Source organism: Morchella importuna (genome assembly GCF_003444635.1).
Source record: "Morchella importuna strain M04M26 chromosome Unknown Morimp01GS005, whole genome shotgun sequence".
In the NCBI taxonomy this organism is placed as follows: domain Eukaryota; kingdom Fungi; phylum Ascomycota; class Pezizomycetes; order Pezizales; family Morchellaceae; genus Morchella; species Morchella importuna.
This window is the reverse complement of record NW_025763402.1, coordinates 128,450-156,256: the sequence shown is the minus strand read 5'-3', so window position 1 is coordinate 156,256 and position 27,807 is coordinate 128,450. Positions and strand designations below refer to the sequence as shown.

Sequence of the window (27,807 nt, the reverse complement as noted above, 5' to 3'; positions counted from 1 at the left end):
TTGCTTTATACTACAGCTTGGTCTTTTGTGGCGTTTAAATTATTTATATCTTTTTCACCGTTATTAATCTTCATTTCACATAGATAATCTGTTTGAATCTACATGTATATACCTAAATCTGCTTTAATAGTTGAATTTAATTTTATACATTCGATGTTTTACGTTAATAGGCATTGCCCGACAGCAATGAATATTTGTTGATCACTCTGCGTTTCATAAACAGAGCTTAATACATTTATTTCATTTTAGCCTACATTAAAAGAGCTAGAGGCCAATTCAAACAAAACCTGAAAATGAATACTGTAACGTAGTAGGTCATGACATTGGCCTAACTTTAGTGTTAACGCTGTATTGATCTGTTTACTTAGCTGTATGCCAGTCCTATTTTTCTACAATCATTGGCGCCTCATGTCAATCAAATATCTCTTGCTCTAGCTCCATCATCGCATGAACTTCACAAGCTTTATTCGTCAAATGTGGAATTCGAAGCCAATGAATCAATCTGGTCCATAGATCCCATAGAGCCCAGAGAGTCCAGAGAGGCCATGGATCCCAGAGATCCTAGAGAGGCCGCAGTGGCCGCAGCTGCCGGGGACGCAGAGACCATGGACGTAGAGACCACGGATGCAGAGGTCCCAGAATCAGAGCCCAATGTAAGCGCTTTCAATAGTGATGATATATGTGCTTCGTTCCGCGGCCTGCACTGGATCTTATGATTTGGCCAACGCCTCCTTTGACATCTATCGGAAGATGTTAGCTCCACTTTTTATCACAGAGGTCAATTTATACATACCTTGCTGAACAATACCACGCACTGTTACATATCTTGCAACGCTTTAGGGTATTTGGCCTCCCACATTCGTCACAGATAGCGCTGTTCCTTGGCTCTGGTCCGTCACGGATAACCTCCATAATATACCCTACATACCCGTGGAGTGTATGTTCGGTGTAGATAGCCCTTGACTTTCGTGGATAGTTTCCACGACAATCTCCAGTTCCTCTGAAATGTCCTTCTGCAGTTGTCGGTAGGAGAACATTAATCTTGGCACCTGCTGGCATCGATGTACGTGAGGATATTGAGTCTTTAACGCGTAATGCGGCTTCGTCCATATCAAACCTATGCGGGTCAAAGAACCAGTCAGGACTCTTCGTACCTTCGGTACCCCGATAGTTCAGAGCGCCGCCAATCTGACGGTTGAGAAAGCGGTCTTCGGGGGCTCTTTCTAGGGCCTCGAGGGTGTGCTTCCAATCTCCGCCGCCCATATCCTCAGCCGGGCAAGCACCTTTACCGTCGAGAAAAACAAAAGAACCGTCAGAGTCAGCTTCCGGGAAGATTGCTTCAACAGCAATGTGGTGCACCCAGTCATCACCCTACAAATTACAGCTTTCAGCAAGTCTCTCAGCCAAGCGGCGTTGTCTTCACCTACCAAATCGTACAGATAGCCAAGAGTCGATTTTGAATTTTCCAAGATATCTCCAATAGTAAACAGGTCATCCGGAATATACTCATGACCATGTTTGTACATGTTTACCATATCGACATGCTAAGAAATCAGTTATGTAGTTACAGAAAATTAGAAATGAAAACATACATTAGAATCCCTAGGTCCGAACAGAGAACCATCTTTGTGGTCTGTAAACAGATATCCGTGATAATTACGCGACCTTCCTCAGACTTTAGCTTGAAATACTCTTATACGAGGGTTCAGTAATTACCATCCCATAGTCGCTTGTAATATTCGATCCTGAAACACATTTAACCTTAAGCCCCCGGAGACCTTGATACTACGCGAGATATAATGCTTTCCTTGACCGTCCTTGATTTCCGGCATAGTAATTTCCAACATATAATCACGTCGGTTTCGCTGATGGGTAATCCTCGCCTCTTTAAGTTCCTTCATCTATATGGGATTAGCTTCCTCCAGAAGAGCATAACATGTACAGCGATGGGTAATAAGTCATTAGACGGAACGCCACCAAAACACGCGTTTGCAGGCAAAATTGTGGCTAGGTCGTCCGATGACTTATTACCCACCGCTGTACTTCTGGAGCTACCTTTTTCATGGCGAGATAAGTAATAAATTGAGTTTGTGGTGTTTCCTTATCTTTATAGAGGTGGGCAACTCGGGCCTCCCTCTTGAGATACTGGGGAGGATCATCTTTATTCCCTGCCTCTCCCGCTTTCAATTGATTGATACCCCACGTTTCGAACCGTCCTGTCTGTTTGTTCACCTCTGGCTTAAAGAATGAAGGATCTAAAATGATGGCGGCCAGGTCAATTTTTAATGACGAAAACGCATTCGTACGGACTAGAATCTTACCAGACAGATAAGCCCGGTGAAGCCCAGATAGGTCATCCTCTTTATCGATTTCTACCCAGTATCGTTTCCCGGATAATTTATGTGGATAGGGCGGTGGGTTAAACATGACCTCCGTAGTTCTATGACGCTGGTTGTCGATTATATTTAGTTGATAGTGTCAAATCCCAGACGATTCTAAAAATAGGAGGCTGAATGATTTGATGAAGGCGAAAAGAAAGGCGGCAGTAATGCAGAAGCAAATAAATAACTTTTGAAGACGTGTATTGAGTTTTTGTACAAGTGGCCATTTCATGAATTCAGTTTAGAACACGCATGTATTAAACGGAAGATACACTCTAGCTGTAACTGAAGGTACCATGCCCTCCAGATGGGAGGTATGGTAACTTCGAACTTGAGATATTTTTGTCAGAGTTATACCATACGTATCTAAGGCCATGTTAGAAAGTACATGTAGCATTAGCAAATTACCAACAACCCATTATGCCACAGAAACAGAGTAATACAACTAAGTAATGAATTAACGAAAAAAATAAAAATAGAAATAGAGTGTCTCCGCGAGTGATACCCTGTGATTCTCTCTCGTACATGACCAAGACGGTCGAGTGATGATTTATGATTCATGCCCTTCTTTCCTTCCTCATTAATTAATTGATTCATTAGGTACGTGCCTGTGATTAACCTACTGCGACTATTGTTGATCCATTAGCATAGAAGAATTGATAAGTGAATAAATCTATTCTTTAATCGGTAACCCCCTCAATGGCTCTGATGATTATGAGGTCTCCAAAGTTCACTATACTAGATAGCGAGCTAATGCAAACGAATACCACCTAGCCTGACCTCCGGGATAGGACACGTACCGCACGAGCACTAAACATATCCTCTTACCTCAAAGCCTTCAGTGTTATACCGACTACATGTAGTTAGCTAAACTTAATAAGTTGGATATTAGATTTAATGTGGTTCAGCCATAAGAGCCCACAAAGGTAAGATCTTGTTATCTCAAGAACTTCAGGTGGGGACTCATCTAACTCATTGATTAGATTATCCAGCCAAAAGTTCTTCGAATTCCGGCTACAGCAAAAGACGAGAGAATTATATAATAGCAAGATTGAATCAGGTGCATTTTCTTATACATAGCTATCGATTCTCCGCTCAAAGTCACGTACTTTCGCATGCTTCTAGCATTCAAACAAATGGACGGCGAAAACACTTAATATGTGTATATATATACGGCACACAGCACCCCTAAGATTACAAATAAAATTACAAATGACGCTAATCAACTTTTCAACCAACCGATAACAATACTCTCACCCCTCAACCCCACGCTCACAGACACTGCGAGTAGTAAGTGTTCGAAAAAGTGCAAGTAGATCCCGCCACGCACGTAGTTGATCCAGAATAGTTGACACCGCCGCATTGTCCATATTTAGCTACAGCAGTTCCCGTAGATTCAGCAGGTGTCACAGTAGTAGAAGTAGCCCTCGTGGTAGTGGAAGGCAAAGAAGCAACAGTGCTCGTGCTAGAAGAGGACACCAACCTGCAAACCTTCGGAATCGCAGTTCCCGCAGCCGTCAAGTAATTTGCCAACGCATGGCCTTTGCACTTCAACCCATTGACAAACGCCTTCGCAACCACATCCGCTCCCTCAGGGCTGGTGTGCGTGTGGTCGTTGGGGAACAATGCCGGGTATACATTATCGTAACCCAAATCCTCATACGCAACCGCCACCCAGCCATAGTGGTCGATCCAAGTAGCGCCCTGGCTCGTATAGTTGCCTGCGGCATACATCGAGTACGGAACGAACCTGTTCCCCTCACTGACCTCCGTGTGTGCATCGTTCCACGCATCACCGTTTGGTGTGGTCGAGCTGACAACGGGAATGCCACCCGCCGCAAGGACATCCTGCACCATCCACTTCTCGTAGGTGACGAAGGTCTGCACGACCTCAACGGTGCCGTCGGCGAGGGTGACAGTGGTGGTTTCAGTGCCGGATCCGAAGGTGGCGGCACGGTCAGAGCTTGCTGGGCTGCTGCCGTCGTTGTGGCCGAACTCAATGATCACGTAGTCGCCGGGCTCGATCTGGGAGACGAGAGTGTCCCAGAGGCCTTCGCGGGTGTAGGAACGTGCGGAACGGCCGCCACGGGCGAGGTTGACAACGGTGAGAGACATGTAGTTTGCGAATGGAGTACCCCATCTAGACGGACAAGTCAGTCACAGAATTCAGGAAAATAAATGGGGTAATTGGGGTATATCGTACCCCTGAATGTTCGTAGAGGACTGTGCCATTGTCGAGTCACCAGCCATGAGAATCTTTGCTGCTGCGGGTGCTGCCGCGATGGCCGCAACAGCGGCGGACATTTTGAGGACGACTGAGGAGACCTTCATTTTCGATATATCGGGATGGCTTGGAGATGTGCAGATGTGCTGGTTGCAAAGAGAATGCTTAGGACTCTTGTGTGGTGGATTGAAGGGTTCTTATATAAAAAAAGGATCCTCCCTGGATCCCTGATATTGTAGAGCAATATTTCTGCTGAGTCGGACTTTTGGCACAATTCATCGCGAGTCTCCCATTCTTCTTCAGCGGAATTTCAGGGCGTCAATCATACTCTGAATGGCCAGGAACATGTATGGTGCTGGTTACGGTCCGGAAAGTGCAGGAGGATCCTCCGCGACGTTGGTGCTGACAAGGGTGGGAAAACTGTAAACATTTCCACATCTAGGCGTTTCCCCAATATACACATGTAGGTGCTCTATGTAACTCTATATACCCGACATGGATTCCCCAGGGCTGTACCGGAGGAACTGTACATGTGTGGGGCTGAATGCTGCCAGATTAAAGGAACAAGGGGGTTGACAGGCTGCTAGATGTGCAGCTAGCTACATGTTCTGTGTAGATGGAAAGGCTTCTCGGACTTCTCCCCTAACGTTGGCCGGCGGACGAACCCAGCAGTCCCAACGACAAATCAATAAGGTACAATAGACGGTGGTGGTTTAAATACGAGTAATTCAATCTATTAGGTATTAGTGTTGGTGTTTCAACAGATCATATTTTCAAAGACATACAAGACACATCAGGTTTACCGTATCGCCCAATATGCAATAGTTATAGTGGAATGCCTTGGCAAGGCCAGCCAGTTGTTACTACTAATAGTGCGAACCTCTGCTCGAGCTCTCGTCTTGCCAATACAACCTTTACCCATAACGCCATCCACTATACATGAAAAGCCAAGAACACACCAGAACCGAGCCATGGTTTCGTCTGTAGCTTGAATCTTCAAGTATATTATCACCCTACCCGCGATACCACGTTCGGTCGATATTCGAAACAACCGAACCTTCGGCTGGCGGGGTAACTCCTGACGGCTGTAGGGTTAGGGTTGAAACGGTACTGCGGGCCGCCCAAGGAGCCGGAACAACGGAAATGAAGGACCTCGGACGGTCAGTGCCCGACTATAACAACTTTTTTCCTCATAAGCTCGTACTTGCTTGGGATCTATACGATTTTATATGCATAATACTACTCAGGGACAGCACCAGTGGGTAGAGTACCATACAGATCAACTGATTCCGGAACCTGCCTAAAAGAGACCAAGAAGTACTATCCCAATAAACCAGCAGTCTTTCCTCGCTAAACTCCCCCCTATAGCCAAAAAGAGAACGTTTGTAGCCTTCGAAGGTTAAAATGAGCTACCGAAAAGGGATGTCCTCTTAACTCGCTAGCATGAAGTATCCAAAGCTTTCCCTGAACATTCTTGATCCTATCAGGATTAGGTTCAACAGGGATTATCGAAAAGGTGCGCTAAGTCGACTGAAGGCTTGTGGGAGAGTCTATTCCTCATATACTGTATGCTAGATTCAGTTCCCGGCGCTCTTGGTGGTACTCTTTTAAAAACAACGCCCAGGTCTCTGCATGGGACCGCATTCTCATCCATCAATTCAGGTGGTGCTTCCCATTTTAACCTAGAGACTACGGGGGCTCCAAGCTCTACCCCACCGTTATGCGCTAACTCTTCGGCAAACTTCTGCGCCATCATATACTCTTTATATCTATCGTGTGCCTCGTTTCTCATCCAAACGAACGACTTGACCGGTGGAGACATCCTGACCTTTGTTGATATCGAGAGAATTGTCTTGATATATTTATCCAACTGCAGTCGTAAATGGTCAGGGCAGTCCTCCGATGCTTGAACGGATGAAGAAGCTTCTTCTGGCCTCACTGACCAGAGTGTTGGATAAGGTAACCACGGAATTGACCGGCCAACCTCAGTTGGAAACAAGTCGAGTAATCCCAGATGGAGTTGGTAAAAGTCTTGATAAAGACGGCAAAAACGTAAATTCGTACTATTTTCCGTAATCACATTTAGCCAGTAGTAAATTAGTTCGTTACTGAGCAAGAAAGATTCAACACAGGCAGATATTGGTTTTGCCTTTTCAACTCTCTGAGATGAATATGTTAGCCAAGAAATAATACTAACACCAGTTCACTTCTTCAGAGGTGCTTACCGTAGTTATATTTTCCTTACTTTTAATTCTTAAGCAAGGCAGACAACTACTTATAATCCCCCATTTCCGCCAATCTAAAACTAAGCCTCCAGGTCCAAAATCATACCATTGACTATTTGATATCTCCGATGCAAACAACGGTAAACTTAGAAACGTTGGATTTGTAATATCCGCCAGGCTCAGTTGTGCGGATGAAGACCTATCAAGCTGGCTTGCCGCAGAGCGCAAGGGCCCGAATCGATCACCACCCTGGTCTACCGAGCTTTGATAAGCCCGAGAGACCTTCAAATCAGAATTGAAGGCGCATTTCTTACTTAAAAATGATGTGAAAGACCGACGATTTAAATGGCCGGATAGTGAAAGATGTGTCGAATATCTTAATTTCCGTATTGTCTAGCTTCCCCTTGATATTTTGCTATGTTCACTGTTCAGTGTGCTAATAGAAGCTGCCAATGTGCTTGCCATTGATAATGAAGGGGAAAGCATTTCTTCTACTCTTTGCATCAACTCTAGTAACGTGCTCTGGCTCTCCATCAACTTCGAAATAAGGCCAGATAGCATTTGCATGCTTCTTTCGGCCTCTTTAGCCGACTTACTATTTTGGTTGTTAGAAAACTCCGAAGAGTGACGATTTAAGGAATTATTTACCAGCCAAGTATACCGAGCATCAACACAATCGACGATTTATGATCCTTCAATCGTTCAAGAAGCAGCTTGATTATATTCTCTCGCGATATCCATCTCGATCGGTTTAAGGTTTTCAAATCAGGACCAGATCGTAGTCCGTTAACTTCAGCCTCTAGTTCCGAGAATGTACACACACATCCTGCTAAAATAGCAACCAAATCTTCAACAAGTATCATTGACTCCTGTGATTTTATTGCCCGCCTATCACCAACAAGAAACATCTGAAGGTTACACATAGCTGGGTTGATTAAAGCTATCTCGGCGATTATGTGACCGATGAGACTCGGGGAATCCTCCAAATCCATAGTCAGGTGAAAGAGGGTAGTGGTAATATGAGCGGCTGTTGTCGCCAGTCCGACAATTGAAGCTGAGACTGAAAGCGGATCCATAGGATTAACTGCCCTTTTTTTTTCTTTCGCTTGCTTTGCACTTAAGAACAGTTGGAGAAGGAAGGTGTCGAGAAGGATTAATAGGAGAAAAGGCTTTCCTATTATGCATGACTAGAGGAACTCGTGCTCCTCAACAAACGGAAGTGGCTCATCGTTCTTGTGTCGCAAGGAGGAGAAAAAGAAACGACGAACCCATGGCGCGTATACACGTGTGTCACGAAACACGAAGATCGAAGGGTAATTTCCCATTCCTTGGGAATGGAAATCTGGTAGTTCGTCTGGTAGGTATACGCACCTACATGAAACCAGTTTGGTTCATGCTTTCTTGATCGGCGCTTCCGCTATGAGTATTCATCGCCCCGCTTTCCTTGTGACACATGAAGAAGGACATACCTATGTGAGTATTCCGTCCAAGGAGAGTTTCGGTACTATTGAGTGATGGATTTCCCACATGTCATGCAGGTTCGTCAGCCATCCTATTGTGGAAAGTCGGAGATGAAAATATATTTTCTAGGAGGTTGCATATACCTTGAGAACCTATGTAGAGCTGAACAAAACTAGGTAGTCTCCTCTATCATAAATGAGTTGTACCCAGAGATTAATGACTCTGGTAGTAGGCTAGACACACGAATGTTGATCTGTATCACGTCGCTGTAACCGCCAAGGTAATCATTAGCATCCTGTGATAGTCTAGTCTTATCTGATAAGCCTCCCACGATAAATTAGGAGTTTGATTTCTTCCACGGGAAGTGGCCATAATATAGCTTCGTGTCGATGGCTGTTTGGAAAAGACTTAACTATCACCAAGGCAACCGAGTGTTTGATATGCTGCAAGTTCTACTGGCCCACTAGGAGAGGTTGTGGTGCTGGCACCAAGCTTGGCAAGGCCGGTCTGCGTTTGAACAATCCGAGACCGTTGACGAGCTGCTGAAGATAACGCAAGAGGTCAAAAAGGACTTTGCCCGCCCTGTGCTCCCCTTAATGAAACCCGCAGCAGTAGGTAGACAAGGTACGGTGGCACGGGGAAGCTAAGGTGGCCCTTTTAGATATACTCCTCGCTACATGTAGTGTGTAGCTCCAGCCACCTGCCCACACCGAATCACTGTATACCGCACCCATAGCTCGTTTTCCGAATCTTCCCCCATCAAGTCTGTGAGAATCCTCAATTAGAATTCTTTAAATGCAATTGGCTTGGCTGATTCCACTCTGCATATTCGATTTGTATGCGAGTTCAGGTAAACAGTCTTTCTTTGTTGTAAAAACAGATTTTTCGTGAAATAAACCGTAGTCGGCCTGGATTTCAGCACTTGCCAAGACAGCCGAACCCGAGTGACACTACATGACTCACTCACTCGCTACCAACACCTGCATCTCGGAAGTCCTTCTTCGAACAAATCTGTAGATCTTATTGTTAAGCTGATAAAGCCTTTCGTCTAAGCTGCTTCAGTGCCCGCAGAATCCCCGATACCTCTTTTTTTTTTTTAAATCATAGTTTCATTTATTTCTGGGTACAAGAATATCGCATGGAGCCTAAGCTATGGCGTGAACAACACCCCTCCCCTACCAAACCGCCGAAGAAAACAAGACAAAGGGAAAAGCGGAACAAAACAAATATGAACGTGTGTACATGAAGCAGACGCAATGGAGAGACCCTGACATTCCTCCTACCGGCCAGCAAACAAAGAAATTCGGACGTCCCCCTCAGGGGCAGTATACTTTCGTACTAGCTACGCGTGATATGACAGGACATAGGAGAAGAGAGAATAAGGAGAGCGACGAGAGGACACTTTCGGTTTTGAGGTTGTTGTGCGTACAGTTGGCTTTTGGGCCTGTTGTGGGTGGAGGTGGCCTAGGCCGAGCTTGATGAAAGGGAGGTGAGATCGGAGTCTGAGGATAGGTCATAAGGTGGAGATTTTGGAGGGCCCATTTGTGGGGGGAACCCGGTTTTGGTTGTCCTTATGTAGGAGGAGAGAGCTGCGAGTGAGGCGGGGGGTGACCAAAGGTCGTCGAGGATTTTAGCAAAGAGTATGTGGGTTGCCCTCTGGGGGCTGCGCGTGGGGCAGCGTAGTATGGCGTGTTCGAGGTCTTCGTCTTCGAGTAAACATCTGGGGCATGTTGGGGGGAGGTCCTGGGACATCCATGTTGGGTGGGCCGCTAGGTAGCTTTTATGAGCCCGCATTTGGCATATGCGTCCTGCGATGAAGCGGTCGAGCTTGAGGTGGGGGTGTGGACGAGTGCTGATTGGGAATTTGTAGTAGTCTGGTAGGGGGTTATTCTTCTAGATTTGCATGGTGTCTCTTTTGATAGAGAGTGCCAGGCCTGGGTGGATGGTGTTGGGGTTCTGGGCGAAAGTTGGTGAGTTGGTGAGCAGTGCGTGGCAGAGGTCGTCTATGGGGAGGCGGGCTACCCCTTTCCTGGTCGAGTTCCAATTGACGGGGGGGTTTGGGCGGCCTCTTAGTAGGTGTCGGTGAGATGTCTCTCTGTAGGTGGAGAGTGTGTGGAAGGAGTCTGGGGTGCGTGCGGTGACTGGGTTGTATGCGGGGGATGCGGCTTGGATTCTCGCAGCGTATCTGATGCGTAGGGAGGGGATGTATAGGGCGAGTGGTGGGAAGGATGTTTCGGCTTGTAGTATTGAGAGGGGGGTTGATCTGAAGCAGTTGGTGACCCATCTGAGGACTGAGTGCCAGGTGGTCTCGAGTCTCTTGAGTGCTCGTGCTGTTGGGACGAGGACGGAGGCTCCGTATGTGAGCATGGGGAGGATTGCCATGACTGCTAGTCGATGGCAATTGAGGGGGGTGAGGCCTTTGCCTGCTGAGGCGAATCCTCTTATAATGGCGAAGGAGGCTTGTGCTGAGGCACACCTTTTAGAGAAGTGGTTGAAGGTGTTGAGGTTGTCGGTGAGCTGAAGGCCCAGCCAGCGGATTTCTCTTTTGGGGTTGAGGGGGGTCCGGTTGAGTGTAATGGGGAGCGTGGAGGGTGCACTCCTATCAGCGCTGGTGCGCCAGTGGATGAGGTCTGTTTTGGGGAGGGAGAAGTGAATGTTGCGTGGGGTGCCTGCGTCTGTTGCCTTGTGGAAGACATTTTCTAGCAGTGCGATGTTCTGTTGGTGGGATGAGGAGGCGACTGTGAAAGCGAAGTCGTCGACATATGAGATGGTGATGCCGGGGGTTGGGTCCGTGTGAAGTGGCGCCACATATATGCAGAATAGGAGAGGAGAGATGGGGGAGCCTTGAGGCACTCCGACGGCTACTGGAAGGGAGGCGCGTGGGCCGCCTGGGAATAGGAGGGTACATTTGCGGTCCGATAGAAATGAGAGGACCCATTGGACCATGTATGGGGGGGTGTTTTTGCTGCGGAGGGTGTCTGCTAGGACTGAGGGGATGACGTGATCAAAGCCCCCTTTGACATCCAGAAAGAGGGAGGAGACCTTCAGTCCTCCGCGTTGGAGGAGCCTGACTTCGTGAAGGAGAGTTGTTGCGGCGTCGGCTGTGGACAGTCCTTTGATTGAGCCGCATTGATGGGGGTGTATTAGGCGTGATGAGGAGGCGAAAGCGTGGAGGCGATACGTCACTATCCGTTCGAGGATTTTTGAAACCGTCTCAAGGAGGACTATGATCCGGGAGGCGGCAGGGGAGTTGTAGTCTGGCTTGTTGGGCTTAGGGAGAATGACACCGAGGGCGCTCTTAAGCGCTATCGGGTGATATCTGCTTCTGAGGAGGGGGGTGAGAAGTTGGGGGATGAGGGATGGGTTTCCTTGGTGGATTCGTTTCCAGGCTACGGGAGGAAAAGTGTCCGGTCCTGGTGCTGAGTTGTTTGAGGAGGCGGCTAGTGCTTTGGCTACTTCGTCAGCTGTTACTTCTGGGGTATCAGGGAAGAAGCCCGGTTGGGGAGCTGGGGTGGGGTTCGGTTGGGGGGGGAAGAAGTGTGATATGAGGGCTTGATTAACCTCGGCTGGGGAGGAGGCATTTGGGAATTTGGGGAGTTTAGTCTCCTTGTTCCGGGTCGCGGTTTTCCTGAGGGCCCATACCTGTTGTGAGTCGGCTTGGGCTATAAAGTCGTTCCAGTGTCTTTTTTTGGCTTCCTGGATGGCGGAGAAGTATGCGTTGCGGGCGGCTTTATATTCGAAAGGGGGTGATAGTCCTTTCCTGTATGCTCTGGTGACGGAGTTGAAGATCCGTCTGAGTGTTGAGAGGTATGGGGACCACCATGCCTTCGACCATGAAGACGGCCTTTTGGACGGGGTGGCAGCGAGGACTGGTTCGGTGATGGCGGCTAAGGCGCTTCCAAACCAGTGGTCGATAGGATATGAGATCGGGGGAAGGGAGGTTTTCCGGAGTGATTCCTGGATTGCGGGCCAGGGGGCCTTTTTCCAGTCGGGGGTGTGTGTGGGGAGGGAGGTCATGCTGGGGGAGAGAGTGAACTGTAGTTTGATTGGTGTGTGGTCGGAGCCTGCGTTGGGAAGTCTGTTGGACCATGAGTGGAAGAGGTTGAGGGCAGGGGGGTTTGCGAAGGCTAGGTCAATGACTCCGTGTCTTTGAAGAGGGTTGGGAGAGATTCGGAGGATCCTGCCGGGGATGTTGAGCAGGGAGTAGCCATTAGCTGCGGCTGTGGAGAAGTAGGGGGAGGAGAGTGACTCCTCTCTTCTGTTTATGGTTCGCTGAGGGTCGGTGCGGATGTTGTGTATATTAAGGTCACCGCAGATGATGGAGGGGTTTCTGGTGTTGCGGAATATCGTCTCCGGGAGGATTGATCTTCTGCTGTGTGAGATGTGTCGGTTATAGGCGTTCACTATTTCAAGTTGTGCAGGGAGGAGGGGGGTATCGGGGTTTCTCCAGTAGATGGCTATTCCGAAGACGTCGCCTCTATCAAAGTTGATGGGGAAGTAGGAGGTGTGCTGTAGGAAGTCGAGGTGTATGTAGAAGGGGACTGATACGGGCTCGTCTTCTGCTGTTGGGGGGTAAACGCATTCGTATCCTGGTGCGTTAAGGGGGTGGTTGAGGAGGGTGAAGGGTTCTTGTATTGCGACAATTTGAGGGGGGCGTTGTTTAGAGAAGGAAGAAAAGAGTGAAAGAAAGACTGCATTGCTTCTTGCGCAATTCAGTTGGATTATTGTAAAGAGATTGCTGGAAGGATCTCCGCTGGATATGTCTGAACGATGGGTGATTGAGGGGGGGGGGGAGGAGGGGAGGGAGGGGGATCGTGCTGGCATTACTGCGACATGGTTAAGTCCTCTTCCGCAGGCTCTTCTTGTTGAGGTGCGGGTACTGATGTGGACTGGGGGGTGGCGGGTTGGAGGTGGGTGGCCGGTGGGGGGCTGTCTGGGGAGGTTTGGGGGGCGGGAGCGGAGCCCTGGGGGGCAGGCGATGTGCGGGTACGCCTGGCAGGGCACTCTCTGTGGGAGGCGATGTGGTTGCCAGAGCAGTTAATGCATTTGGCTTTCCAGGTGGCGCAGCAATCAATGACCGGTTTGAGGTGGCCGTTGTTGGGTCAGGTTTGGTTGGGGCAGCGGTGGTCTTTGCGGAGGTGATTGCCTGCGCAGAGTGGGCATGTTGGTGAGGATGATTGGCATCCTTCTGTGGCGTGCCCTAGGCGGGCACACTTGCGGCAGAGGGTATTGGGGGATGCTGGCCAAAGTTTATTGCATCAGCGGGAGCGTCCGAATAGGCGGATTTGGTCTCCGATCTTGTCAGTGTCGTTGGCAGGGACGGAGATGACGATTGAGGTGGTGGTCTTCCCGATTCTATTTTCGGGCTTGGAGAGGTATCGGGCTCTGGAGAGAGATGCTCCAGTGGTGAGGGCAACGGCTTCAGCGAGGTGGGGAGTGAAGAGGGATTCTGGGACGTCGAGGGCGAAGATGGGAACGTTGTGGATGGCGTAGTCGACGTTAGTTGGTGCGAGTTGGAAATCGTTGAGCGGGTTATCGGTGGCGCTGCAGGCGAGGTTCAGGACTGCTAGGAGACCGGGGAATTAGGGAGCGATGTCTTTGGCGGGGGTGGAGGGGGAGGCGGTGCAGGTAATTGTGCCGTTACGGTTGACCTGGACTTTTAGGGCGGTGTGTGGGTGGGTGAGGCCTGCGTTGGCTAGGACCCTTCCGAGGTCGGAGGGGAGTCTCGCTTCGAGTTGTTGGTGGTTCGGGAAGGGGGCGGGGTTGGATCTGGTTGCGAAGAACCGGCGTTGGGCGGTGGGGAGGTTTGTTGCTGGTTGAGGAGCTGTGGGTTTGCGGGGGCCTGCATTCCGAGTGGCGGGGGAGGGGGCGGCGGGACGGGAGTTGTTCTGGTGTTGTTTGAGTTTCTCGGCATAGGTAAGGAGGCGTCTATTGCCGTTTTGGTCTATGGTTTCGATGGGGTCGTTGAGGTAGGGCTCTGCTCCTTCGGTTGCAGCGCCTTGGGGGGGAGGAATGACCGGGGCGGGGCGTGAGGGCTGGCGGGATTGGTGGGTACTAGGTTGCCGTTGAGGGGGAGGACGGGCATGGGGGGCGGGTGCTGGGGAGTGCTGAGGGGTGCAGTTGTTGATGCGTGAGTTGAGGAGGGTAACGTCGGCGGTGTGTCTCGCGGATAGGGTGTGAACCTCTGTAGTGAGTTTCTCGATTTGGGTTGAGAGGCCGAGGAGGAGGGAGATGATGGCTTTGGCCGGGTTCAAACCGGGGTCTTGGGTGTGGAAGGTGGAGGCGATGTGTTGTAGGAGGTCGTCTGTGGCAGGGGACTTATCCTCTAGGCCCATTTTGCTGAGGAGCTTATGCTTGTCCACTAGGTGGAGCAGGGGGGCGGCGAAGGCTGCCTTTGCTTGGAGGTATTCTGGGAGGGGGTGGCCTGCCAGATGGGGGGGGGGGTTGGTGCTCATGGCTGCAGGGGGGTATTCTGGGCTGTGAGGCCTAATGGTTAAAGACTTTTCTGCCTGTGTAACGTGGTTGCAACGTAAAACTTGGAGGGGATTTCAAAAACTCGGTACAATAGCGGGAAGAAAGGTGATCCCCGATACCTCTGAAGCCTTACAATTTAAACAGAGGTCTCACTCGCTTATCAAACCAGCCGGCAATCTCCGCCACATTATTACGCTACCATTGCTAATAACCCAGCACCAATGACGTGACTTTGTAAGCAACAACTCCATGAAGCTAGGTAACTCAAAGCACACGACAGCTCTAATGATTATATCGGCCGAATGAATATTCCCCCGCGACATATAAAGACAAGTGGACAGCCCACGCCTATAATAATACAGAAACCTGAACCACAGCTCTATAATTAATTAATCAATTATAATGGCAGACCCCGAGCTCTACACCTTCCCCTCTCCACTCGCTGGCTACGAGAACCTACCTCCTCTCCCCACGTACATCCCCTCCTCCACTCAACTACTTAAATTGTAAATATCATAACTAACACGCCCACTCTACCAGAACCATCAATGCCGACGGAAAGTCCTTCTACAACCCTCCCGCCGAGAAGCTAAGCGACGCATACGAGAAGTTCACTGCTCCTATCGACAACACCGTCTCCCCCGGCGGCTTCGACGCCCACATCTACTTCTACCAAGTACGCCCACTTTCCTCATACCATGCTTCCAAACAAACTAACCAAGACCCTCTAGAACAACCCCGCACAAGTCACCTATGCCACTGAACTCTGGACACGTATCCGGCGTGAATGTATGCCTCCACACCTCCCCTCCTCCCTCCCCCGCCCACAGACCCCGTACTAACACCTCCCCAGTCCCCGAACTACGCATCTACAAGATCTGGGACAAGCCCATCGGGCCGCACACGCTCGCCATGTTCGAAGTCAACATCTTCACGCCCGCGCAATTCGGCGCGTTCGTACCCTGGCTCGTGATCCACCGTGGACCGTTATCGGTGCTTCTGCACCCCAACACAGACAACCCGCTGCGCGACCATACCCAGCGTGCGACGTGGCTGGGGCGAGAGGTACCGATCGATACGGCGCTGTTCCGGAGGATGCTGGAGGCGAAGGGGCGGGAATATCCGTCAAGGGAGTAAAGTGGAAGGGAAGGGTTGTACTGTTGTTGTTAATACGTAGCTGGAATTGAATATTAAGCCATTTTCGAATTATTTGGGTGTTTTAAGGGCCCGTTCGGTGTATATGATGTTTGGAAATCACAATGTTGCAACATGGCAAGATTGCAACCGAATCTATCATAATTAAAATATCGTGATTTTGAGAATATTGTGTCATGTTCGGTAAACCTAGAGGTCAGGGTGATGGTCACTTTTTACATTGGGTGCAATGGTTGCAACAGGTGTATCATTATCGCAGTTCAAAAATTTGGGTCTGACCCAAATGTGATATTGGGGCTTTGAAGTGGTTGCTAGAACACTACCACAAGATAAATATCGTGATAAAGGGTCGAATATCATGATATTGCGTTGCAACCGAACGGGCCCTAAATGTTTTGGCTATATATGCAGTTGCTTGGGCGGGCTTTTATTATAATTAGCGTCCGAATCGAGCCATGATATTTGTAGCCAGGGTTAGGGTTATACCTACACATCTTAATTGCTGACCGTATCCGAATGACTACTGAACAGAACAATGCTCCCTATAATTGTCGTAAACCTTCCTAATGGGACGTAAAAGTAAAAGCCTTTGATTATTCACCTTGGACAACGCCAACAATCTAGCAACGCCTAAAAGCAATGTCCCAACCCTTTTCATGAAATGAATGTGGCTACCACCATCCCCTCCTATTCTGCATGAGCCTGATCTCTGCCAGCAACTTGCTTTCCATCACATCCAACTTGCTTTGCAACACCTTCTCACTAGTCTCCACTGTCGTCTTCACGTAGGCCTTCATCTCCCCATTTTGTTTTGCGTCGTAGTCGAGTATTTTGAAGAAAGCCTGGTAGTAGTTACGTCAGTAGGAACTACACCGACATTAGAGGGGGCGAAAAACATACTCCTCCAATTCCGAGAAGGACAGTTCCGACGCCAAAAGCGATGACATACTTATTCCAGCCGTCAAGACGAACAGTTTCCCCATGTAAACTAGAACATTTCTGATAACCAGTGAGTTTATATCCAGATAAATGTATATTTTGAATACGTACTCCCTCTAGTTTGGCAACTCTTTCACCCATCACGTTCGACCCAGTCATCTCGCTTGATTGCTCACCACCTGCTCCGACCTCGCTACTGAAATTTTTCATCTAAGCCGGTGCCCCATATTAGCAGAGTGAATGTTAAAAGATAATCTCATAAACTTACTTGTGTTTTATTGACAAAATGAAGAAAGCCTGGATGAACTCGAATCCTAGGGGCAAGAGCAACTCCTTGTTTAATAGTCTGATAGAGCATGGTGGTATACTGACCGACCGAAGGATGTAAGGACTAAGAACAAACACCTACCATGGGTGGGAATGGCCCACCTATATACGTGTGGCTCGTTCCCCCAATCCGTCCTAGGGTCCGACTAGCCTTAATAATAAAACCGATCAGATCGATTAGATAACAATCATCGTCGTCGCTATCGCTCCTCACCATGTCAACTCTTCTAAATACTTCAACTGCGACGTCGCTTCGCTCCTCTATACCTAGGCGGGGCTACGCCCCCCCCAGACCCCCCATGAAAACAATAATAAGATAGGATAACTTATAAAGAATCCGACAGTAAAATAGCAACAATTTATTGACGAACTATTAAAACTAAAACAGTTAGAAGCTCGGCCTTCGGCATGAGCTTGATTATCCTCTGACGACCACATCCTTCTTCACAATGCCTCCGTTGCTCAACGCGACATAAATGCAATCCACCAGGATTGAATAGTCCTTCATCCATCTCTCCTTATCATCGTCCATTGTATCGAATACTACATCCATCTTCTCTGTCTTCCAAAACGATACACCATCGTATTTAAACATCCGCCAACTCTCTCCTGTTGTAGTGAAACCATACACCTCACCTCCGCCATTTTTATCTCCCATATCCTTCAACGATAGCAAACGCTGTCTCTCAGCCTGTCCTAGAGAAGATCTCTTTCCCTCAACCATGAGGACAAACTGCTCCTCTGCCACAGAAACCAGGTCCACAACGACAAATTCCTCACCGTCCATGGAAATGATCTCTTTCTCCCTCCGTAAACGTACATTCCATCCCGTCTTGCGTCTGAAACCCGAGAGTATAGGACCAATAATGTAGAGAACAAAGTCGCTAACATTGGCCTCGTTGAAGTCTGAATTCCCCTCCGTAGGATAACCTTCGATATCAAGATATTGCACTATGTCGCCATACACCTTTTCCTTGGCCTTCGAGATGCCATCCCTCCAGGCTTATACTTGGCTTCTGCCAACATTCTCGCAGTCGAAATCGCTTTGAGTTCTTCCGTTCGAAATCCTAGTCTTTTGTCTGCTTGTGCCGCGGTCATGTTAGTAATCCACTTCGACTTCCGCTTCTTCACGTTCGTGTTATCGTCTGTCATCTTATTGTGCTAGGGCGTTGTGAGCTTCGAGGAGTTATACCGTTGTTGTCGCATAAAACAATGAAAGACTGAGGAAACCTCCTACCAACGGGGGGATGCCCCTCTACTTATATGCACAAGTGGTCCTAACCTTCCTAATTGGGTAAGTTGGGAACGTTCCTAGTTCTCAAAGATACATAGGCGGTATGGAAAGTTTCGCGTTACACTCCGCAAAATTCAAGCCAAGCGTTCCCAGCGTTCCCAGCGCGAGGAAGGAGTAGTCAGAGCAACTACCAATGTAGCCTTATCCTATCCCTTAAGCCGTCAGGACCGATTTAAATCTCGTTACTCAAACCCAATACGGAAGTCGTGATATAAACATCGCAGAGAAGTGATCATGCTGAGATGATCACGGTTTCATAAGAACTAGAGAGAGCAACTTCCGTATTGGGTTTGAGTAACGAGATTTAAATCGGTCCTGACGGCTTAAGGGATATTCAAGGGCACATTGACAGTGCATGCAAGCTGCGCACCATAGTCAAACAGTTGGATAAAGGTTTACAGCAGGCAATTACCGAAAGAGATCAATGATCATATTCACCAGAAAATTAGAGAAGCCGCTGCCAAGAAGTCCAAGAATAATTTTACAGATAGGAAGCGGCTTTCTAAATCTAGGGTGATTACTACTGAAGAGGTAATTAGGCTTAGAGAAATTAGGGAGACTGCAGATGCAGCAAAAACAGCCAAAGCCCCTATCAAGGAAGAAAAAGAAAAGACAAAGCTAGGGTCTTGGTGAAAAACTACCTAAAGAGAAAGGTAAAGGGAAAGGCAAAAAACGGTGAATTTATCTAATGAGGTTATTGTACATAGAATAGATCACCAGAGTGATGAAGAAGAATGGTTGAAGGAGGAGGGTGGGGGGTCTGGTGAGGAGTATGCATGGGGCGGCAATGGAGACATATTGATGACTTTGGGGCCACCACACCCCAACCCAGGCGAACTAGGGTGACAAGAAGTCAATTTAAAAATCAATAAATCATATAGTACAGGGTATTCACGGTATGTGTGAAGAACCCTCTTTTAGGAAATTTTATTTTTGACCAGTCTGCGAGGGCCTGCCATTGGTCGAATTTTAAGAAAGGGGCAACTTGGCGGCCAAGCAAGTATTTGAGGGGTGTGTGCCCCAGCTTTTGCAACTCCTCCACCACCGCAATTTGATTCTTTTTCACTCCCGATCCTTTGGAACTCACCCAAAAACCCCTTTGAAAAATTCACAGTACTACTCACATCAAGCAGGGAGCCAGCTCTATCCTATAGTTATTTTTTTGTATTTTTAGTTAAATATTTAAAGTTTTTAAATAAAGATATGTGAAAGTTCTTCAGACTTTTTTCCAACATACTAATTGTGTGGCTAAGCCCATTGTAATGCGTTGTAACTCTGAAAATTATTGGTCAATTTTGGCTGCCACACGTGGCACCCATAGAATTTCAAACCAATATATCAACTTGAATCGATGTTCTCGGTATTTAACGTGCACACCCTGTACAGTACGTTGATGACTTCAGAATAAAAATGGGATATTCGTACCTGCATATTGTATACCGGGCGAACAGTATCTGAGACACAGCGTGTTTCGATACCTGCCATGGGTTATCCCTTGGACAGATGAAACCTGCAAATTCGGGACTTCCCTATGGTGCGCACACTCTTAAAGGTGATATGGCGGCATACGGAAGTGGAACAATTGTGGCTGCAATAGGGCCTCATGGGCCAATAAGAGGGCCCATATCTAGCCATTCTGCTGCATTACTGCCACGGATCAGTCAGGTTTGCTTTTCTAGGGGGTATAAATAGGTATAAATGGGTATAATACTGTTCCACTTTGTTCAGTCTTGGCGCATTTTACATACAAAAATACACAATTTCAACTTCCTAAGGCTTTACAACCCAGACAGATATTAAAATTCTACAATGATAGGACTAAATTTCATCACTAGTACTAGAGTTCTACCATTATGCTTTTTTTTTACGATTTTTCGTCACAAAGTTATAAGCCATTGACATTTCGTCGCGATCCGCTACCTTTAAGCGTGGGCGCACCATACCACTAGCCTTACATGGTAACTATAGCTGGTTTTTGATTGGCTCAATTATTGTTATCACCTGCAAAAAGAAAGACAATTGCCTTAGGGATACAAGTTCTGTAGGTACAGAACAAATGATCTCCGAGGTGTCTATGTAAATATCGCCCATTGGTTGTGCAGGCACCATGCAAAAAGTTGTCATGGTGTGGAGGTCGTGCAGCTGCAGGGGCTTCATTCTTGAGTACTAGTATTTCGCTGACGTTTTTGAACTGGGCCATTATTGCATACACCCAAAATCATGAGCTTGGCGTATTTTTGTATGGCATGCAATATCAGTCACGTCCACAAACGTTAGAAAAATACGAGTAGAGCATCAAGTGGCCGGCTATGCAGCGGTACGTATGTACATGTAGTACAACCGCACATGAATAAAGTATATATCTCACTGGTCCAGACTATGCTTCAATGTGTGTACGTTTGTGGTACTCAAAAGCCGTGAGAAACAATATACAATTTTTTCATTGGATGATTTTCAGACGTGGTGGGAGGCGTAGTCTTTCTCCCAGGCCATTCGACCCCATGAGTGAGTCAAAAGAAAATGCGAATGTGTATTTGAGACGAAGTAGTTCCCTCTCTCAACGTAGCCCTTTGAAAAAGGTCCACCACGGGCCGCGCTTGAATCAAGTCTCGCGAGCCATATATCATTAGAGTATTAAAAACCTTTTGGTTATTGGCGGGGTCAGTGAGTTGAGATCTAAAATGTTATCTCGGTCGTGAGATGAGGGTAGGGCTATATGATGATAGAGCTCAATAGAGTCTTTTAGCCAACGACCACAAGAGTCGTTATCACTAAATTGAAATACCCAAGACTTTGGTGCATGCATTAGGGGGACTTTGGCTTGCATGGTATGAGGAATACTCTCAAAGGAAAATTTTAGGGATTGGTATTCTAAATATATATTTAACGGCGTATTCTTAAGCACGGCATTCAAAAAGCGATATATGATACGCATCCTGTATGTACAGTACGATGCCAGCCGTGAGGGTCAGGCGCGGCGTCGCAACGCCCCCCGAACCATCACGGGTACCAGCACAGCAACCACAATTGATCCTTTGGAGAGCTGAATTTTTGTATAGTTGTTAAATATGAGATAAATAACAATGATTTGACATTTAATATCTTGTGTACCAACCCGCCGTGAAAAGGTTGTGGAAATCTGGTTGCGCCTGACCCTCACGACTGGCATCGTACTGTACAAAAGTCTTGGGTATTTCAATTTAGTGTTAACGACTCTTGTAGTCGTTGGCTAAAAGACTCTAATTATAGGGGCAGATATTACATAGATTCAGGCACGTTTCCGTAGTGAAAGAGATGTGGTAAAGATTTCTGGGGTTAAATGATTTCAAAATCGACCGAGAGTACCAAACTGGAGTCCTTCATCCACCTGTAATAATCATATAGTCAAATTGTTTAATCACCTGCGCGTATTACCCCTCCCTCGATGCAGACTGTGCGTAGTATTCCGCCCTTTACTGTGCGCACTCTGGCGAATTCAGAACCTAGGCTCCCAAACCACGTATATATTGCATATACTCTACTCGCGGCAGGCAAAAAGTACCGGACAATGCAAGTTTTGTCTCTGGGCTTTTTTTGCAGTAGTTCACGCCTAGCACGCGCACCCATTGGTGAACCAAAAACCTGCATTGTCCGGTACTTTTTGCCTGCCGCGAGTAGATGCTGAGACAGAATAATGCATTCAACATAACGAGGAGCTCGAAAATACGAGGATTGCGTGAATAAAATTCGATTGCCAGATCGATCTTGAATATTGTGGACCCAGCCCCTGCCTTGGTACAGTACTCTCGACCTATGGACTACTGTTGATAGACAGGGGTTCGGGCCAATGAAAATTAATTAAAAGATTTATTTCTCTTTTTGGCATAATCCGTTACTGTGTTCGGGTCCTATCACTACTGTTTGCGGGGGTAGCAATGATCAAAAAACTAATCTCGGGCGATGAGGTGATGAGATCTAAAGATTATTATCTAAACCACACTTTCTAGCCCCTACGAAGAGCGTAAAAGAGGCAGATTAGCACACATAATAGTTGCACTCAAGAAGGTTGGCCAAACAGATTCATGCCAAGGTTCCAATCTGTAACGCCTCAGTTTCCGACCCACACAAGGCTCCGTCTGTATGTTTCGACTCTTGCTGCATAAAATTAATAGACACTTAGGTAGTAGCACCTGACAGAAAATAAAGACTCACACACTCAGTTCATCCCGCAAGGCTTCACATATATGGTAACCTATATCTAGACGACCATACCTCTCCGCAAGCCCCCACACTATCATGATCTTTCTCCCGGCATTCCTTCCACCTACTTGGAAAACGCAGATCCGCTCGGGCCCGTTAGCGCTCTCATCTCAGATCCCTCCTCCCTCGACTTCCTCGTCTATTCCTGAACGAGGTCTTTAAATGCAGCTGAGATCCATGATGATGTCTCTCGGCTGTGCGAGCTGGTCAGAGGTAATGGATAGAGGCTTATATGTCTCCTCTCGGCTACGTTGAAAGCCCTAACCCGGATCCTAGACCCCATCACCCATTGCTCGGCTTTCTAGCCAACTAACTCTTGGCTCAGTGGCCCTATGGCGAGGAGGCATGGGTAAAAATCCATTAACTGTGATAGTTTAAGAGAGATAGCGAAAAATCATGCAAATTGGCGGAGGTGGGGGTATTATATGGATGAGATTTCTAGTGGGCTCGCTAGGAATGAGAAAAGCTGCGGGATTTCAAATGGGTGCGCACCAAAGCCATGACGGCAAGTGTGGCAAGCGAGAATAGGGCGGTAGTGAGAATAGGACACAGAAGGATTATATCACCAGATATACGGGCAATGGGGATTCAGATTCAAGGAGTTTATGGGTGGATTTTAACCAATATATGCAGATGACCGGGAACACCTCTATTGGCTGGTTGCATGCGCGTGAACTGGTCCCGACAGTGCGGTACCGAAAAATGAAAGCAAATCATAAACAATCACTCAGTCTCCCGACCCGGTACTCATATATGTCCTTATCCCGGACTAGGCATGCTACAATGCTATATCTAGCCGTTCCTGGACGAGCGACTTTATGTACGTTTAACACTTTCATATTCTATAGACCGTGAGTGTACACAATTGGCTCACATCGGGTTATCCTAGCTGGCTACAAAAACCTATCGGATAAGAGAGATATAATAATTCGACGACATCGTCACAGTTCATTGAATTGAAATCAGCCATAGGCTCGGCACTCCTGATTGTTGTGATTCAATGTCTCAGACGATGTGTATTGAGGGACATTTCTCGCTGTTGGCGCTCTCACGGATGTTTGGCACCATAACACTCATCTCAAACAACAGTTTAGGATACAAACTCCATCCATTGAGATTACCCCTTTGGTCAACGGCCGGCAATTGCACGGAGATTATCAAGGCAGAAACTACCTGAGTAAGCACATATCCTCTCCGTTGTTAAACTGATATTCTACAACACAATGATATTACATGTTGTCTCCTATTAAGTTAATTGAGATATGATGAGCATCTACTCACACACTTATATGCGCAGGAACAAAAATGCGCAGCTACTGGCCCCTGCGCTCTAGATCTGTGTACAACATTCATATTTCGGAGGGTGCCATGCTTAAGGTCCACTCAGCATCAACACGTCACTAGAATCTGAAGTTTGCACTTTTCTGCAGTGCGAAAGTGTCTTCGAGTCTCATAGCTCAGTCAGTGTGGCTTGTTTTGTACACTAGTGGCCTGCGCACCTCACCAATCACCTCACAGCCGAGCCTCAAACATTACTCTAATCGGTTTAGAAAGAAATAAGCGAATCTCGTATCGACGCTATGATTTTGGGTCATGATTGCTTTTTCTTGCACCGCTGGCATGCCGAACCCGTTTCGTATGTATGGCTGGCCCTGCAGAATACTCTAGGAAGCTTTGCATATTCGGGAAGCTGAGGCTGTGCAAACAATTCCAAACAAAATATCCTGGACATACTCTATCTCCGATTTACATTTTCAACATTTGGTACTGGGTTCCGGGACAGCATCAAATCACCGATCGTCACTCGGCTTCCCAGCGTGGTTCGCCATGCATACATACATATTTTTTTATTTGTTTCACTCCTGGTCGGAGAAATTCCAACCACCACGTGTAGGAGAAATGGGGGATGAATAAAAAAACTACCAACGGTTTTTTGCTCTGGTTTTCTAGGCAGCCATCTTCTCTTCTCAACTTGCCGTTTCATCTGCTTTATTGGGATGAGCTTCCAGAAGCATTCTTTGCTGTCCGTGTTTTACTTGGGAATTGAAGTATGTACCTAGGCGATTTTATCACGACGGCGGCCCACTGTTCGCAATGTTCACATACAGGCCTGTTCTCAGCGGCCATCATGCACTGCGCACCATTTCGCACCTGTGCATATATCCAATCGTTCTAAACCAGACTGCAAGCGGCTGAGAAAACATTTTTTCATTGGCTGTTGTACCCACCTTTCCGAAACCTCGCAACGACAATAAAACGTTCCCCAAGGCGTCCTCTAAGCCCCAAGGCTGTGTTCTCAAATCCATCATCCACATTGAGTTTTTTTACCTACATAGAGAGTCCTAAGCTTGGACACTTCAACTGCAGATGTCATAATGTCATGCAATGCAATATGCAATGCGAGATTCGCCACCGTCAAGCCCCAATCTCGGGTACGCTTGAGTACTCAGGAAAAACACTAACCTGAAAAAAGCTCTCCTTATAGCTGGGAGTAGCTCATATATATGGCTTTGCGCACCTAGCTTGTAAATTCACGCTCAACGCGCACTACACAGGGGGTGTGGTGGATTTGATATATATCACGGGCTGGGTGCAACTACTGACAGTCTGGTGGAAAACACAATCTACTCAATAAAGAGACTCAACAGATCAACTCAGCATAAGCCTAATACGCATTTACGTATACTTTGGACCATGACAAAATCCTCGGAAGTCCCGGTCAACGTTCTTTGCATCGAGCCAGACTCCGGTTTCCGCTGTCTCCTCTCCTTCCTTCTCGTGGATGATCTTATGACCCGAGTCACCCGGCGTATGGAAACCTCTCGGCGGACCCCAATCAGACATGTTTTCGACCTGGTCGGTGGTGAAGGCAGTGGCGGAATCGTTGCACTTCTCGTCGGCCGCCTCGGTCTCAGCACAGCTTCAGCACCGGGTATACTTCGTGATATGATGTCCAAGTTTTGTCCATGGGGTGGAACTAAACGCAATGCCTTGGGGGTTCACCGGAATAAGCCATTTGTGTCGAAATGTGTACAACCAGCTTTTGAGAGGTTGGATGAGGAGGACGAGTCAAAGGTTTACTACAACAAGGATAGTGTGCGGACTTGCATTCTTGCATCGTTGGAGCAAGCTCCACAGGGGAAAAGACTTTCAAAGAAAATCAAGGATTGGGCTGAGAGCGTGAGGGTAGCTATCAAGGTCATTCCCATGAAGTATGATATAACCTCCTTCATTCTTCCCGATACAGTTCTAACAACCAACGCTGAGATATTTAGACTTTATTCACGCCTCAAAGCAGGAAAAGTCTACTCAACCATGATTTTCTCTACCGAGAAGATCACTGATCCCACCATCACCACGGGCCCTAGCTCCTACACCCTCAAAGAGCGCTTCCGTACCTACGACCGGACGCTCTCCCGCGCCAACGTCTATATCTCAGACGTTGCACAAGCAACCTTTACACATGACAACCTTGTAGCTCCCAAAATCATCAATGGACGCAGCTACGGTTCCGCCTACCCTAGCACCAACGCTATCCTCGACATTATCGACGAATCCAACGCCCTCTTCTCCACGCGCCCGCTCGGTGTCGTTGTCCGCATTGGCGGTGAGTTTATACACTCTCTCGACACACCGAGCCTGGGCAGGACGGGAGAGAAGGAGCATGATGGATTCTTGGAGAAGATGCCTAATATGGAGATGGTCTTCCAGATACCGCTCCCGGAAGTCCAATATGAGGCCGAACTCATGGATGAGCCGGATAGGGTATTTGGGGTGTTTGAGAAGTGGATTCAAAACCCGCAGGTAGTGGATAGATTAGAGAGGTGCGCCGAGGCGTTGTGTAATGCTGGCATCAAGGAGAGGTCGGAGTGGTATCCACGTGATGCGGTGAAGGATATTAGGACGTAAGGCGGTGAAGAACGTTAGGACGCAAGGCGGTGTGTTTTTGTGTGCTTTGTGGGAGAATTTCTTTTTCCTTTTTTCCTTATTTTTCTTTGATTGCCTTGGAGGATCTTCACTACTATGGTTTCTGTTATTTTTTATTTGTTTTTGTTTTGGGCTGCTTTTGGGAGATTAAGGTTTTTAAGGGATGGGTTCGTTCTATATAGCCCTGACGGCTATCTCATAGTTCATTTGTTTCCCACGCTATTTCATTAAAAGTCTTCCTTTTGATTTTCTGGAGTCTAGTTTCAATAATGATACCCATGTTATATATAATGCGCTGAGTTCATACAACCACTTGATCAACTGTGCGACCTTCCCAAATGTAAGACACCCTTGAGATTTACGACCAAAGCACGAGACAGATTGAATCATGTCTGAAATTGAATCTACATCCGGTTCAATTGAAGGTCCAAGCTTCCTATTTCTTTTTGTGGCGTAGGCAAGAACCATGGCTCGCACCTAACTGATCCGCACCAAATCTCTCGGCCATCTCCCCTTCCAGCGATAGTTATGTCTCAGGATATATATATTTTCAACTAGGCAACAGCCAGACACAACATAAGGGAGAAACGTCATGAATTAAACAAAAACAACAAAGGGAGAAACGTCCAAACCGAGTGATAACCCATGATCCGTGTAGCACGGCCTCGGAGTAGGCAGACAACCCCCACCGACCTCCAACACACAATACCGCGCCGACACTCATGTTAGTCCATCGTATGATCACGTCAAGCACAGTCCTTCCCCGTTTAAAGTTTTTCTTGGTCAAAACTCGACTCTTTACCGGACCTTCCCCCCCCCCCACACCCGCCTTGCGCAAAACCGGGCTTGATTGATATGCAAAGTCAATATTTCGTTTTTTCCCTCCCCCTTCTTCGGTCTTTTGTGCTCAATCTTCGAAAATTTCACGTACGTTCCTACCCTACGTGCCTTAGTGTTATTTGCCGGCAGTTCCAATTGGCCTCGTGTGGGGTGGCCGCGGGAGTATTGAGCTGAAACCTTAACTGACGCCAACCCTAACCCTGACTCATATGCCTGGCCAGCTAGCTACCTAGGTGGCCAGCCCTGTTACCGACGTCAAGGCAGTATTTTGGACAGCAGTGCAACTCTGGAGACGGGAGTCCTCTGTCCTATTACGGGACT

At 47.6% G+C, this 27,807-nt stretch overlaps 8 protein-coding genes across 8 annotated transcripts; 3 read left to right on the top strand and 5 right to left on the bottom strand.

The window, feature by feature from the left end:
* Positions 1-463: 463 nt before the first annotated feature.
* On the bottom strand, positions 464-1,526 carry LAJ45_02599 (uncharacterized protein; the record flags this gene model as incomplete). The annotated part of the gene is made up of 3 exons (XM_046112190.1): positions 464-740; positions 794-1,371; positions 1,428-1,526. The coding sequence occupies 3 exons, from the start codon at positions 1,524-1,526 to the stop codon at positions 464-466; spliced, it is 954 nt and encodes a 317-aa protein (XP_045974316.1).
* A 2,127-nt stretch (positions 1,527-3,653) lies between these two features.
* Positions 3,654-4,712, bottom strand: LAJ45_02598 (uncharacterized protein; the record flags this gene model as incomplete). The annotated part of the gene is made up of 2 exons (XM_046112189.1): positions 3,654-4,521; positions 4,585-4,712. 2 exons carry the CDS (start codon positions 4,710-4,712, stop codon positions 3,654-3,656), a joined length of 996 nt encoding a protein of 331 aa, XP_045974315.1.
* A 1,336-nt stretch (positions 4,713-6,048) lies between these two features.
* On the top strand, positions 6,049-6,515 carry LAJ45_02597 (uncharacterized protein; the record flags this gene model as incomplete). Its single annotated transcript, XM_046112188.1, has 2 exons — positions 6,049-6,121; positions 6,181-6,515. 2 exons carry the CDS (start codon positions 6,049-6,051, stop codon positions 6,513-6,515), a joined length of 408 nt encoding a protein of 135 aa, XP_045974314.1.
* Positions 6,516-13,549: 7,034 nt separating this feature from the next.
* Positions 13,550-14,746, bottom strand: LAJ45_02596 (uncharacterized protein; the record flags this gene model as incomplete). The annotated part of the gene is made up of 2 exons (XM_046112187.1): positions 13,550-13,854; positions 13,936-14,746. The coding sequence occupies 2 exons, from the start codon at positions 14,744-14,746 to the stop codon at positions 13,550-13,552; spliced, it is 1,116 nt and encodes a 371-aa protein (XP_045974313.1).
* Positions 14,747-15,167: 421 nt separating this feature from the next.
* On the top strand, positions 15,168-15,902 carry LAJ45_02595 (uncharacterized protein; the record flags this gene model as incomplete). Its single annotated transcript, XM_046112186.1, has 4 exons — positions 15,168-15,238; positions 15,306-15,441; positions 15,497-15,554; positions 15,619-15,902. The coding sequence occupies 4 exons, from the start codon at positions 15,168-15,170 to the stop codon at positions 15,900-15,902; spliced, it is 549 nt and encodes a 182-aa protein (XP_045974312.1).
* A 689-nt stretch (positions 15,903-16,591) lies between these two features.
* Positions 16,592-17,217, bottom strand: LAJ45_02594 (uncharacterized protein; the record flags this gene model as incomplete). Its single annotated transcript, XM_046112185.1, has 4 exons — positions 16,592-16,762; positions 16,821-16,919; positions 16,971-17,069; positions 17,128-17,217. 4 exons carry the CDS (start codon positions 17,215-17,217, stop codon positions 16,592-16,594), a joined length of 459 nt encoding a protein of 152 aa, XP_045974311.1.
* Positions 17,218-17,604: 387 nt separating this feature from the next.
* On the bottom strand, positions 17,605-18,338 carry LAJ45_02593 (uncharacterized protein; the record flags this gene model as incomplete). The annotated part of the gene is made up of 2 exons (XM_046112184.1): positions 17,605-18,092; positions 18,152-18,338. The coding sequence occupies 2 exons, from the start codon at positions 18,336-18,338 to the stop codon at positions 17,605-17,607; spliced, it is 675 nt and encodes a 224-aa protein (XP_045974310.1).
* Positions 18,339-25,413: 7,075 nt separating this feature from the next.
* Positions 25,414-26,628, top strand: LAJ45_02592 (uncharacterized protein; the record flags this gene model as incomplete). Its single annotated transcript, XM_046112183.1, has 2 exons — positions 25,414-25,931; positions 25,995-26,628. 2 exons carry the CDS (start codon positions 25,414-25,416, stop codon positions 26,626-26,628), a joined length of 1,152 nt encoding a protein of 383 aa, XP_045974309.1.
* Between the last annotated feature and the right edge of the window lie 1,179 nt (positions 26,629-27,807).